Source organism: Rattus rattus, chromosome 2 (genome assembly GCF_011064425.1).
Source record: "Rattus rattus isolate New Zealand chromosome 2, Rrattus_CSIRO_v1, whole genome shotgun sequence".
NCBI classification, from domain to species: Eukaryota; Metazoa; Chordata; class Mammalia; order Rodentia; family Muridae; genus Rattus; species Rattus rattus.
Window position 1 is genome coordinate 60666596 of NC_046155.1, and position 13997 is coordinate 60680592.

Below are 13997 nucleotides of genomic sequence, written 5' to 3' on the forward strand. Positions count from 1 at the left end.
TGTGTCTGCAGTGGACTGATCTTGCACCTACCCTTACGAGTCGTCTGACTGCATGTCTGTGTTTCATCTGTCATTTTACAAGCTGACCATGCGTACACATGAGCTGTGAATGCAAGGACAGGGGCTGTTGTCCCCCAGCACAGTCACCAGCCTAGCACAAACGGTGCACTTGCAACTGTCTGCTGTGGTCTTTCAGCTGCAGATGCACTGCCAAGGCCCTGGGAAAGGAGTCCTACAAGCCACTGGGGGAAGAAGTCACTGCTGAAGGCAGGGAGCTCTCTGATCGTATGTATGGTGGCCATTGTCAAAGGAGATGACACTGAGCTCATCAAATAGGAGCTGTTCCCTGCTGTAAGCCGGACACCAGCACAGACAATGTAGCTGGCACATACGGTTGGAACATGTCTTCCAACTTCATGCTGAGGGAGCTCCCAGACTACACTTTTGCTACCTTCTACAGCAATGCAGGCATTTCTAGGGAAGATGCTAGTAAAGACGAATCTCGAATTATCATTTACTTCTCAAGAGGGGAAAGAAACAGAATCCTAACTTCCTTTCTTTTTAAATAAAAGTCTTGAAAATCTCGAGTTTTATTATTATTGATTCTCACTACTGTTTGGTACGATAAGAATCCCAGTTACAGATGGTGGCGGCACGGCACATGGCCCCAGAACCCGGGAGACAGATCTCTGAGTTCAAGGTCAGCCTGGTCTACAGAGTGAATGCCAAGACAGTCAGGGCTACACAGAGAAACCCTGTCCTGAAAAACAATAACAGCAAAAAGAATCCAAGTTAAAATAGAAAAAGAAAGAAAGGATTTCCGTAGATGCATAAAGCGTGTGTGCTTGCCAGCGTGCATGTGGGAGCACACACAGGAAGAAGCCCTTGGCCTCCAGTGACACCCCACACCGAGGACGGCCAATTACACTGACGGAATTTAGTGGGACTCGATGAGAAATCCATTCCTCGGCCCCAGTTATCACATGAATGTCTGTTTGTTTTGTGGCTATTTTCATTATTATCTGAGCCCCACTTTATTTAAAGTCTGTCTAGAGAGCAGGAAATGAACGGTCTGTCCCGAGGCAGCTCTCCATCTATGTCAAGAGAAAGGAAAAATTACTTTCCAGGAATCAGCTATGGCTTCATTCTGATGTCATGTTTTACTATTATAATTCTGAACGGACCAATTTTCTCCCTTGTTTTCTTTCTTTGACAAGATGCTACAGCTACATGAAAGAGAATTTCTGTTTGACTGGATCAGGTGCTATTTCACTGAACTAGACATGTCAATATTTTCTGTATAACGTTTTTGTAAAGCATTTTTAGTTTATGATTAAACAAACCTTATTCTATTTCCCTAATTTATTTTTTTCTGGTTATTGGTACTTCTGGAGTCCTCTTAGGAATCTGCAAGGAAGAGTGAGAGGTGGGGAACCAGAGCAGTTTCCCTGGGAACTAGGCAATTTCTATAGTTTATTTTTGTGCACATATTCTCTGTACACTGAAGCACCATAAAAGCAAAGAAAGATGTGTTTGTATTTCTGGATCCCTGGGATGTGCACACAGACATTAATATTTACTGAAGACATGAATAAGCCGGGGTAAAAGGGGAAAAAAGACAGGAAAACGAGGGAGGAAGGAAGCTAACAAAAGACTGAGAGGCATGGGTGGGGTGGTTAGAGGCTCTGGGTTCTATAAACTTCCTTGCTCACTTATTTGGTCACTGTCATAGACGTGTAAGTAGATACGAGCACAGACTTTGGTACAGATGAACACGGGTCCTCCTGGCTTCATGATGGACTCACCATTGCTAGGTAACCTGGGTAGATTATGGGTGCTGTCCTGTCCTCTCTGTCCATTGTACAAAGTTAAAAACAAAAGTTAAAACAGCAGGAATCTCTCTTTCTTAGAATCCTCTGGTTTGTATTTGTTTTCAGCCACACAGAATTCACTATATAAAACCAACGAGCCCCACAATGTGGCTGTGCAGTGTTCCTGTGAACAAGGAGTGCCTGATGTGGGCGCTGCAGTCCCCTCCCAGGGTCGGGCAACACATGCCATGTGAGCAGGGGCATGGGAGGGAGGACAGAGCCTCAGGAAGGGCCTTGGGTAAAAGACTGTGGTCTACAAAGGGGCACTGGGCCCATATCTTGAGAGACTTACTTTTGGGGAAATAAGTCCCAAATAATGAAGTAGTTGGCAAAATGTTTGTATCTAGAAAATCAGCCATTCAACATGTGGGACAGGAATTAGAAACAAAGCCTAAGCCACCACTCTGCACTTGGCTCCTAAGCCCCAGTTACAGGCTCGACTGGAGGTGCCGCCCATGGTGTCTTGGCGGATATCCACACATCAGCTGTGCCTAGTGAAACCCACTGTCCTGCACGCAACACCACGGGACCTGATTGCGTCCTTAGCTCAGACAAAACAAGGCAATGTCTGTCTGGGGAGTTTTATTTCTGTTTATCCTTTAGATAGTGATTCTCAAGGGTCCTAATGTTACGACCTTTTCTTTAACGCAGCTCTTCATGCTGTGGTGATTCCCGGCCGTAAAATTATGTACTGTTTGCTTCATAGCTGTGATTTTGCTACCGTTATGAATTGTAGTGTAAATATCTGATATACAGGATATCTGATATGTGACTCTCAAAGGGGTCATGACTGAGAGGTTGAGGACGGAGGCCCTAGACGAGTCATGAAAGGAGATGACACAGTGCAGAGCTGCATTTCCTACAGAGGGAAGCCCATGTAGACGGCAGCCTCGGGAAGCCCATGTAGACGGGAAGCCCTTGTAGAAGGCAGCCTGTAGACGGGAAGCCCATGCAGACGGCAGCCTCGGGAAGCCCATGTAGACGGGAAGCCCATGTAGATGGCAGCCTTGGGAAGCCCAAGTAGATGGCAGCCTCGGGAAGCCCATGTAGACGGCAGTCTCGGGGAAGCCACCTTGCGGGTGTGATTTCCCTCCAGAAAGCCCAAAGCCTGCAGAAGTTGTTTGTGTTCCCACCCTCTCTAAATGACTTGCAAATTTATTCAAACACCATATGAAAGGATGCTCTATCTGTTGAGACAACTGTCTGCAGTGTCCTGTACCCAGGGTGAGGTACATCAAGCAGAAACGTGGGCAGCAGCACATGGGTTTCAAAAAGCCATAAATCCTTATTTGAGTCTGCCAACCTGAAAGCCGCGAAGAGCCGGAATAAACCATTTTTCCTAAATGCTACATCTGATTAAGCCACACCACGAAGTGACAGCTGAACTTTAACATTAATATGATATTATTTAAATAACCACATGATTTTTTTTTACACTAAAAATGATGAATGATTTCTGGACAGCTCAATCGACAGAAAGCAGGAGCACTCTTTAATGAGATTTGACAAAATGGAGACACATGCAGAAGGCTCGTTACAGCTCATGTCGCAGGGCCTCCCCGGGAAGCAGGAGGCGAGGCCGTCCTTTTATTGTCTTTAGGCACTGACGCATTCCTTCAAGTGCTAGTGCTCTCTCCTCTCTCTGGACTCTGAGTCTCTCTCAGGTCAGTTATGCACCGCTCTCAGAGCAGAGGCCGGCAGGGTTTAGTCTCTGAGTTGGAAGGTGCCTCAGGGAAGGGAAAGGGCGGGAAGAAGCTTAGTTGGTAACATGCTGGGAACTGCGGGTTCACCACTGATGGGGTCACTGAGAAACCACGTCAGCACCGACAAGTGACAGTCATACATTTACTTGTTCTTACACAGTAAACCGTCAGCACTGCTAACAGCTTGGGCCTGCTCCTGTGCCTGGATGCACAGCAGAGAGGGCTTTAGCTGTGCTGCAGAGCTGTCTGAAAAGAAGTTTGCTCTCCCCCAGCTCACTCCCAACACTCCTCGTTCATGGAGCCACTCACGATCCACGCTCACATGAGCACTGTAAATGGACTTTTACTTTATAGAGCATTAGTGTAAAAGAAGTGAGTGTAGAACAGACTTAGAACACGACCCATCTTCATTCATTTACATTTTTAAATCCTTCCGAATATCTTCCATCAATCGAAGCTTAGTCACGCAGGCAGTACTTAAAATATTTGTTGTGGGCACGTACGGGTTCAGATTACTCTGATACCTGTGACACCCCTATCAATGTTAAGTATCTGCCTGAGTTACACTGTTTCCCAAGCAGCCTTCTCAGCAATGAAACAAGACACCAGTGAGGATCCCTACCCAGTGCTCTCCTGATGATGGCAGGCCTGCACCAGTCCGTCAGAAGCAAGAGGAAAGTCAGCATGCTCTTGCCATGGGCCTTCCTCAGGCTATAGAAAAATGCTTCTTGTCTAACCCTAACTTTTTCCATAGCTTGAGGTAGACCCCCCAGCTCAAGCCTTGTCTCTAATCTGAGTAACCCATTTTATGTCTCTGACCAAAAAAGGGTTAACATCAGTGCTCTGCTATTTCAAAAGGGTGTTGACCCAGCCTGGGAGGGAAAGGCAGAATCCCAGCAGCCTGTAGCACACTCAGTCCCAACGGGAGGAAAACACAGTTGAGAAGAGAGAAAAACAGAAGATCACTCCCTACCTGGCTCTTACCTTCGCAACATCCCAGTCAGAATCCGAGAGCTCTTCCCCAAGTTTGCATCTGTTTCCCGGAGCTACAAGGGAAAGAAAGGCATGGTAGAAGCAAAGAAGAATGGAATTCTAGGGCATTTGCTGAAGGATAACTGAGCGCCACAGGAGAAAAGCCAAGAGATACGATGCCACACACAAGCATAGATTCACAGTTCCTGAGACTAAAGGACTACGTGAGGAATCCCGGAACCCAAAGATGGATACTTGAACCAGATATAAAAATGATGCCTTGCACACAGACAGGGTTTAACATTCCTGTGGTAATTGATCTTTAATATATGAGTATGAACAGTCTTAAAAATATAAATGGAAATGAAATGAAGTGGAGGAAGGTGAGGGTCAGTATTTTCACAATCTTTGTTCTGAAAGATTGATACTCTCCAAAATCTCCCTCAGTGGCTTTCTTTTCTTAGTCATGGAGTTGATTAAATATTAATCGAGGGCATTCTGAGCTGAGGAGAGAGCTGGCTGCTTTTCCCTTCATCTCAAGCCCTTGCTTTCTCTTCCTGCAAGCGGCCACCTACCCTACCGTCCTCACACACACCCTCATGGTTGTGCTCTCACTGTGTCTGTCCCAGCGGCCTATCTGCATCTTCTCATTTATGAACATGTAGATGACGGAATGACTCAGACTCACTCGCTCACGCGCCCGCTGTATCTTCTCTCTGTCATGACTCAGGTTTTCCAACATCTCTTGGCCGATTTGCTCTATGGAAAAGAAATAAAAATGTAAGGAAACGGTCTCTTAGGGTGCATGGAGAACACTTGATATACCCAAGATCAAAGTGGCGTGCCTTACATACCACATAAGTTTTAATTATTGTATTTTAAAAAATACAGTATCTGATACAGTTCCCATCTTGCAGGTGACTAGATGCAATGTAAAATCTAACAAGCAGACTGTAGCCAAGACGGCATCTATGACTTAGGGGTGATGTGACTTGTCCAAGGCCACTCCAGGAAATTCCAGTCAAGATGGAGGACCTAGGTGTGATGATTAATTACTTCATCTCTGTGGAGCACAGCCTTTGATTTTACACTGAGAGTAACTTGGAGGGGTCCTGTCCTCTCTTAGGCACCATTTACCGATGTAAGTCAATATCCATTTAGACGACTGTGATTTTAACGCATGGGATTCTCACTTTTCTCTCCTACTGCATTTACTGGTAGTGGGACCATCCCGTTCCCCCGCTCTCCTGGAGGCAAGCGCTCTTTTATGTGCTATTAGTGGTTGCAGGTTCTTGAGTCAAATCAGGTGAAAGGCAGTTCGACTTCCAAATTCTTAGAACTGAACACCACTTAGTGCGTTCATTAAAAGCCACACCGCTGACAGCAATGGGGTCTCCCCTGTCACGAAGCTCTCATTTGCTTGGCCCTTGGCAGTCCCTCCTCTGACTACAGACATTTTACAAGACACTAAGAATGACCCGATCTTGCGAATATACAGTTGCTTTGAATGATTTTCCCCCAGTTCCATTCATCATCACCAGGAGGTGCCTATCTTATGAAGAAAGAACCTTGACTTGCCTTTGTTAGGCTTGGGTACCATAAAAAGGGTCGATGCATTGCTGCCCACCTGTCACACTCTCAAGGCCTGACAATGCCTTCCTGGCCAATGGCTTGCCACATAAAGTATTTCTTCTTAGATATATTTCAACTCTTTGCCATTGACCTCATACAGTTTGTCCTTAAAGTACGGCGGCGAAACCCACGGGGCTCTCAGCAGACACACGACCAAAGGAAGAGGTGCAGGAGGCAACCAATGCTGAGCACACTTCATCCTGGCTCTGTATTGAAACTACCAGAAATACCTAACTTTGCCATACGGGTTCCATTACTTTAAATTCCGATAATCATTAAAATACAGCAATTGTAGTCAATTTATAACAAAACTTTATGATCTGTATGAGCACCACAATTCATTATTTCAAGAAAACCCTATTACTTCCTATTGAAACAGAGCATATAATGATACCTGACTTCAAAATAAGGGAAGAGATTACCGGCACTGTGTCTGGTGTCTCTGTAGTTAGGGAAGAAGTGAAAGTGTGAGATAAAAAGAAAATGAAGTCCCAGCAAGGTTTAAGGTTCCTGCTCAGATTCCTCCAGCACAGCCCTGGAGAAGACAACACTGGACAGCAGGTAGAAGAGCCTTGAGCCTATCAGGTTCTCCAGGGGAAACTCCACTCTGACCTGATCTACGGTGGACTAGGAGGTCAAGAGTCGGGCTGGTCCTGGAGTCATAAGCCACCCACGACCTCCTTGCTTCCTGGGTAGGATGTGACTCAGCTAACACGTTTTAAGCCCATCAGGCAAGAAAGGAGTCTTGCAAAAACGTAGCTCTGGTCATCTTTGTTGGGAACAAAATCCTTCATTTTTTGGCTGCTATCTTATATTTTAATGCATCAGGAAAGAAAATCCCAGGCAGGTAGATTAGAAACGATCAGTCTTACGGACGAAACAGATACCAAGAAAGTAAAACTGTGCGTCAAACAAAGCAAATTGGAAGAGAATGCTTTTAATTCAGACAGCCATTTGTCAGATAGTATTAGATATTTAGGGAAATTGTAAGATGGTTAGTTTGATTTTTCTTGAATAATTTAAGATAAAAGCACTCATCAACAACACTAGTAAAGCCTCCAAGAGGGCTGGAGAGATGGCTCAGTGGTTAGGGCACGGCTTGCTCTTCCAGGAGATCAGTTTCCAGCACTCACATGGCAGCTCATGGCTGTCTATTTGCAACCTGTCCCATGGATCTGAGAGCACCGGGCATGCATGTGATGCACAGGCATGTGCATGGACAGAAAACATGCACATATAAAATAAAGCTAATAAATATTATTTGAAAGGAAGAAATCAAGCCCACAGACCTGAAACCATGGCAACCGTGGCCTGCCACGTCTACATTCCTTAGTTCCTTACATTGTCTTGAGGTCTTTGAGAGGGACAGCTGCAGTGCCCGTGCAGTGCAGTTTGAGACATGTACCCTCCATAAGTGGTCTCTGACCACTAGACATCTTGAGGTCAGGAAACAATGGGAAAAGCAATAAAACTGGTTTCTGTGTGCTGCAGATCTACGTGTCAGTGCAGCATGATGGATGGATTCCTGGAAGGAAGACTTCCTCCCTGTCCTTCCACCCTTTCCATAGAGGTCTTGGGGACTCATCCGGGAACACAGCGCTCAGGCAGGCAAAATGAACTGTTTTCACAGTTACGCAGAGTCCGTCATGGAGTCAGTCCACAGCCCTTTTATTTACAGGGCGCACACTTGCGGGGGGTCCCTGGTAGCACCGCCGTCTCCTCTTTATCCTTCTACACAGAGTATACAATGGACATTCAGTGCTTTCCTGTCTCTGCTGGGGACTAAGAAGGAAACAGGCGACCACAAATCTAGCAAGGCACTTCCTGCAGGACCAGCCAGCCATCTCCATGCAGATAAGATCCGGCCGAGCAGTGCATATCTCAGGGAGCATCAGGTCTCTTCATTCATAAAGTAATAATAACATTTGACAAGCTGTGCACATCCATCATAAGCCAAACACAAGTGAGCCTTCAAAACTAGACCTGAACTTCAGAAATGAACGCATTGAAATATTCCCTATGAACAGTTAGACCATGCTGCAAATGTAGCTGAAGAAGACGGTGCCTCGGATCTAATTCAGCACAAAATGTTCCATTTGATAAGCTGAAAATATATACTTTAAAATTGTAGCCATTATGCTATGAGCCGTACAGTCCCCAGAAGGTACTGATTATTCCCAAGCACAACTGTACTTAACTTTCTTTTTACAACCTTTGTTAAGGATGTGGTTTCCAGAAAATTATTTTTAAAAGTGAAGGAAGCCAGTTAAGTCATCTTTAAATTGCCAAGAGGAGACAAGGTTACTTCCTGACACTTGAAAACTCCATTAGCAATCCAGGAGCAGTGAGAGCCGTCCACAGTGCCCCAGCTGTTGCTTGCATCTGTGGGCACGAATGGACGAATGGACGAAGTGCTCGGCAGAGCTGTCTGACAGCTACTGTGAAACACGTGCTTTGTGGATGGGAGAGAGCGACTGCACAGATGGTGAACTCGCGTGATATTTACCAACAATCTCAATTTGGGACAGGTGACCAGGGAACATCTGGCCTCTGAGTCCAACATGGGGGAGAAAGCTGCAGTTAAAGGGGCGGACGCAGCCTTCCAGATCTGTCTCACTGACATTTGCAATCTGTCTTTGGACAATGGATCTGGTCCTGCACCCCAGACTTTAAGGGTTGCACTCAGTACTGAAGACCCCTTGGAGTTCCTGACACAGGGAGGTGGCTTACCACAAAGAGAGGTGTCTGTTTGGTTGGTTGGTTGGTTTGGTTTGGTTTGGTTTGGTTTGGTTTGGTTTGGTTTGGTTTGGTTTACCATCTCTCTTCATTTGAGACTTCAGACATGTGAGAGGCTTCTGCTTCCACTGCGACAGAGGAAGTGCCTGAATTCAGGACCGCTTCCACGGAAGCTGGGAGAGCCAGACACAAGAACTGCTAAGCTTCTGGGGAGACAAGTGCAGGAGATGAGGTCTAGAGATCCAAGCACTTTGTAGAGGAGTCTGAGGGACTCTTCTCTGGGGTAAGTGCTCAGTCTGAGTACTGCCTGCTGCGGACAGGAGGAGGGAATCAGGTGGATTCCATGACCATACAGACTTTCAGAGCATAGTGCAGTACAGCTGAGCCCTACACTTAAGTTCAAGCTGCTTGATCTGGTAATTTCCCCTCCATATCCATATGCACCAAGAAAGAAGCAAAGGAGGAAGGCCTGACTGCAAGACAATTCCCACACGTCCTTATACTGATTGTATTCAACACACTATTAGAGGCAAGTCTGTCTCAGTGTGGCCACAACACACCTGAAACTACAGATTAACCCATGATTGGATCAAAGGCTAAGCATTTATTTGTTTTAGTTTTTGTTTTTTAATTTTTAAGCAGAGTATATAATTTATGGTATGTAGTTTATGGCGGCCTCACACTAAAATGTACCTATCCTCCTATCTCAGCCCCCGAGGGCTGTGATTACAGGTGCACACCACCATGCTTGGAGAGCCTTTTTTTTCCTTTTAAAGCTGCATTAGCAGTGCAGGTTAGGGATATGGTGGCCACAGATAAAGCCTGTCTGAGAGAACTGCAGATCAGCACCTCAGCTAGGTTTCTGGAAGAGTCTGACTGTGTCATGGTCCAGGCATCACACAGCATGATGCTGTTGGAGGCAAACACACCCAGCAGTTTATATACAAGAACCCACACTGCTTCATGTGCAAGGCGTGCAGAAAGCAGGAAAGGAAAGAGAATAGTTAAGAGAAAACATCACAATACAAGCACACCAACAGACCTTAGGGTTACCAGACAGAGTTTTGGAGGTGATTGGAGAAGAAATTGGTTTTCAGGAGATAGGAGGAAACTCTAAGGGGTGAAATGGAATGCCAGAATGTGAGGAAACAGCTTCTGAGATTAATTAAGCATGGAACAAACGTAAGATGCTTGAGTAGGAAGGAAGAATCTTAACTAGGTTACCAGAATGATCCAAACTGGGTGAGCAAAGTTGACAAAGCACACAGTACAGCATCAAAACTGCCCAACTGCTAGAAGAGGCCTCTATGTACATCATTACATGGCCCTTCGAAAACAGACATTAGAGAAAATGAAAGGAATAATAGCCCAAACTTCCCAACTTGCATTTTTAAAATCAACTAATGATCAAAGAAGTTGAACTAATTAGAGGAAGGTAAATTTATGGAAACTATAACTAGGTGTAGTCAAAGTTTCTTAAAACTAAAGGGAAATAAAGATATCTAGAGGGAACATGTATACATGCATGTACATGCACACACACATGCACACATCCACACACGCACGCACGCACGCATGCATACAAACACCCTGGAGGCCTCTCAGAAGGATGAAGTTTTGTCATAAAAAAAAATGAAGAACATTCCAAAGTGCTGAAATAGGAAAAACCAATAACAACAAAACCTAAAACATCCTCGTAGTCTACACCTAGAACAATGTCCTTCAAATGTAAAGTGAGGCATGTGTGCTCGTATGCACAGAACAAGAGGTGACTTCAGTGTCCTCCTCAGGTGGGCTCCATCTTACTTTTGACATGGGGAGGCGGGCAGCACTGACCCAGGGGCTTGCACGGTGGCTAGACTGACTGGCTGCTCAGCACGTCTCTGGACTCTCTGGTCTTCACCTCCCCAGCAACATTACAGTGGCTGCCACGGTGCTCATTCCCACGTGGGTGTGGGCACCGGATCAGTGCCTTATACAGCAAGCACTTCCCTCACTCTAAACATTATCTCCTTCCCTCCTCCCATCCTGCCTCAGCCTTCCCATCACACCTCTCTCCCTTTTTAGAGACAGGGTCCCCGGCTAGCCTGAAGCTCATCGTGTAGAGCAGTCTGGCCTTGAACTTACAGAGATTTGCCTACTTCTGCCCTTCTCAAAGAAACCAAATTTTCTGACAACTGAATAAGTTCGAAAACTGTCCCTGAGAAGTAAGTTATGGAAATTGTTAGAGAAAGTTCTTTAGGCTGAACAAAAGTGATACCAGATGGAAACCGGGACGTGCAGAAAAGAATGATGAACAGCGGAGATGGGAAATCTGTGAATAAATAGAAAAACATTTTCCCATTATGTTTCTCCAAAACAATGGGCTGTTGAAAATAAAATAACAGCATAAAAGCATTTGCAGAGCGATACATACAACGCCAAGTAGGCAAGATAGAGAGGCAGGGGCGGGGCAGGGAAAGGCACTCAGGCTCTGGACCTGAAGATGAGAAGTACTCGACAGTTGCGTTTGTATTGATCTTAGACCTGTGCAGCCACTTTCTAGTCCTGTCCCCTAAATGACACAGTGTGACAACCACCCACACAGCATCCAAATGATATAGTGTGACAACCATCCACACCCCATTCATGCTGTACCAAGGGCTATAAACCAGATGGAGATGACCGGAGTAGAGGGAGGGTGTGCAGAGGTCATAGGTGAGCACTGAACCACATCCTGTATGCCATGTGAACACCCACAGATGCTGGGTATCCATGAGGGGTCCTGGCGAGCAAAGGGAGGGCTGTACTGCCCACCAGCACTGCCCACGAGCTCTCCGATTATTAATAAATCTAATTTAGGGATGGAGATTGTGATTCTTGTGCTTCTTAGTTTAAGACAGAACTGAAAAGATAGATGGGATGATATAAATTGATTAAGTTAAATAAAATATTCAGTTCCTCAGTGGCATTATTCATGCTTCAAGTGCTCAAAGGCTACAGGGGCACAGTCACTATGATGGTTCTGGACGGTTACGGCACAGATACGCCTTCTCCAGACTGGCCTCCCTCTGCGCATTGGCTTCAACCACTCCAAAAGGGTTAATTTTAGGGAAACACTTCTTTGAGAATAGCTTCCTGTGAAGTAAAATGAGGTCAGACTGCATGATCTGACTCTGAAATGTTAGGAAAGAATGACACAGGCTCTTTTTCTTGGGACAGTAAATAAGCAACAGAACAAACTTCAAGTCAGGGCCTTGGATATAAGATGCACTCCTAGAGAAACAGCAAATGTGTGTGTGTGTGTGTGTGTGTGTGTGTGTGTGTGTGTGTGTGTGTGTGTGTGCATATGAGTAGGTATGTGCATCTGTGTGTGTGTATGTGTGTGTGCACGTGTGTGCGTGTGTATGTGCACGTGCGTGTGCGTTCATGTGCGTATTCACACAGATTTTTATGTTTGAACATTCCCTCTACTTTGCTTTAGGATGATCACGTCTATCATTAAGCAATTAAAAAATAAATCATTAGTGTTACTTTTATCAAAGTCATCGTGGCAGAACCTCCCCTTAGTTAGTGGTTTCCTGCAGATAATTAACAGACACTATTCCCAGGGCCCAGAGACATCAGTCCATGGAGCTGTCCTGCCAATAACTAGGCACTGGAATGAGCAGGTACTATGTAAATTGAGGTTGTTAAACAAAAGCAACAATGTTAATTACAGCTCCATTCAAAAATAAGAGTGAATGGGCTCTATTCTGTGAACCAAGACCAGGACAGCGGGAGGACACTCCTCCTCCTTGCAATTCAATAAAGAACATGAAAGGCAGGAGATGAGGACAGAAAACCTGAATGGGAAGCTGACAAAACATCCCAGAGGCTCACGTGTGGAATGCACCCAACATGTGTTTACTTAGTGTGTTCAGTGTCATCCAGCTTTCCAGGGTGAATGAATTACTCATTCTAAAAACAAAAATGAAAAAAAAAAAATCTAACAAACCCCAATAGAACAGAACAAAACAAAGCAAAACTCCCTAAAGTGCTGCAAAAGTGCCTGACGATTGACTGCGAAGTAATTAGGAGGTCTTTTTAGAGATCACTGTGGGCTGAGCCAATCACTTCCTGTACTCCAGCGACCCCTGAACACACTGCTGCCACGGCTTACATTCGACTCTAACCATCTGCTTACTCAAGAACTTGCTGCTGGTAGCACACACTTTCTTTTTGAATCAAAAACTGTTCTAAGCATTTGTCAAGCGGTTGGTGGCAACAATAGGAATTACAAACACAGCCCTCTCTTTGGGTATGCACTTGCGTATGTGCTTGTGTGAGTCTGTGCGTGAATGAGCACACACATCCCACACAGCAAGTATGCAGAGGTCGGAGGGTAACCTCAGGCATCAACTCTCACCTTCCACTACTTGAAACGGGGTCTCTCCTTCGCCACTGTGCGAGACAAACTAGCTAGCCATGTCTTGCTCCCCATCTCAGCCTAGGAATGCTGGGACTACTGAGGCACAACGGCCATTCCCGGTTTTATGTGCGTCCTGGAGATCTGAACTCAAGTCCATATTTCAGTGCTTTGCCCACTGAGCTATCTCCCCCAGGCCCTTGACTAAATGTTTAATGGTAGAGTTCATGGGTCAGGGGTAGGGAAACGGGGCATTCAGCTTCTTTGAAATGTGAACTATCAGGCAACACAGTCTCCACGTTGCTCACAGATCCAAGTGAGGCCTGAGTGGTAGTGCCTGGACAGAGGAGCCTGGCCTTGTCAGCTTGCCACCTCCTCCCAAAGCATCTGGAAGCTCCTCAGAGACAAGGCCCTGCCTTACTCCTCTCCGGTGTGTGTGAGGCACCCTCTGGTGTGGGGGGAGAGGGCTCAGTTTGCTCTGCAAACAGGATGCACTGAGATCTCCAACGTGTAAGAAGCTGGGTGTGACAGCACACAGCCATGACCCCAGCACTGGCAAGCCAGGCCCTGCTGCCAGCCAGCATAGTTCTACAATGACTGCTCCAGGTTCCCCAAGAAACCCTGTCTCAGAACACAAGGCAGATGGGAAGTAATTGAGGGAGACAGCAGGCACGAACCATCCACGTGTGCACGTGT

General features: G+C 45.8%; 1 protein-coding gene across 5 annotated transcripts in view; it reads right to left on the reverse strand.

The window, feature by feature from the left end:
- The window catches only part of Vti1a (vesicle transport through interaction with t-SNAREs 1A), a 292766-nt gene that overhangs the window by 115119 nt on the left and 163650 nt on the right, over positions 1-13997 (reverse strand). For 3 of the 5 annotated variants that reach the window (XM_032892326.1, XM_032892327.1, XM_032892328.1), the window contains 2 exons: positions 5235-5305; positions 4559-4620 (listed from right to left, as the gene is read on the reverse strand). In XM_032892326.1, coding sequence (XP_032748217.1) covers positions 4559-4620; positions 5235-5305 — 133 coding nt within the window. Of the gene's footprint in view, positions 1-4547; positions 4621-5234; positions 5306-13997 lie in introns of all 5 variants that reach the window. The other 2 variants (XM_032892329.1, XM_032892330.1) reach the window with 1 other exon arrangement.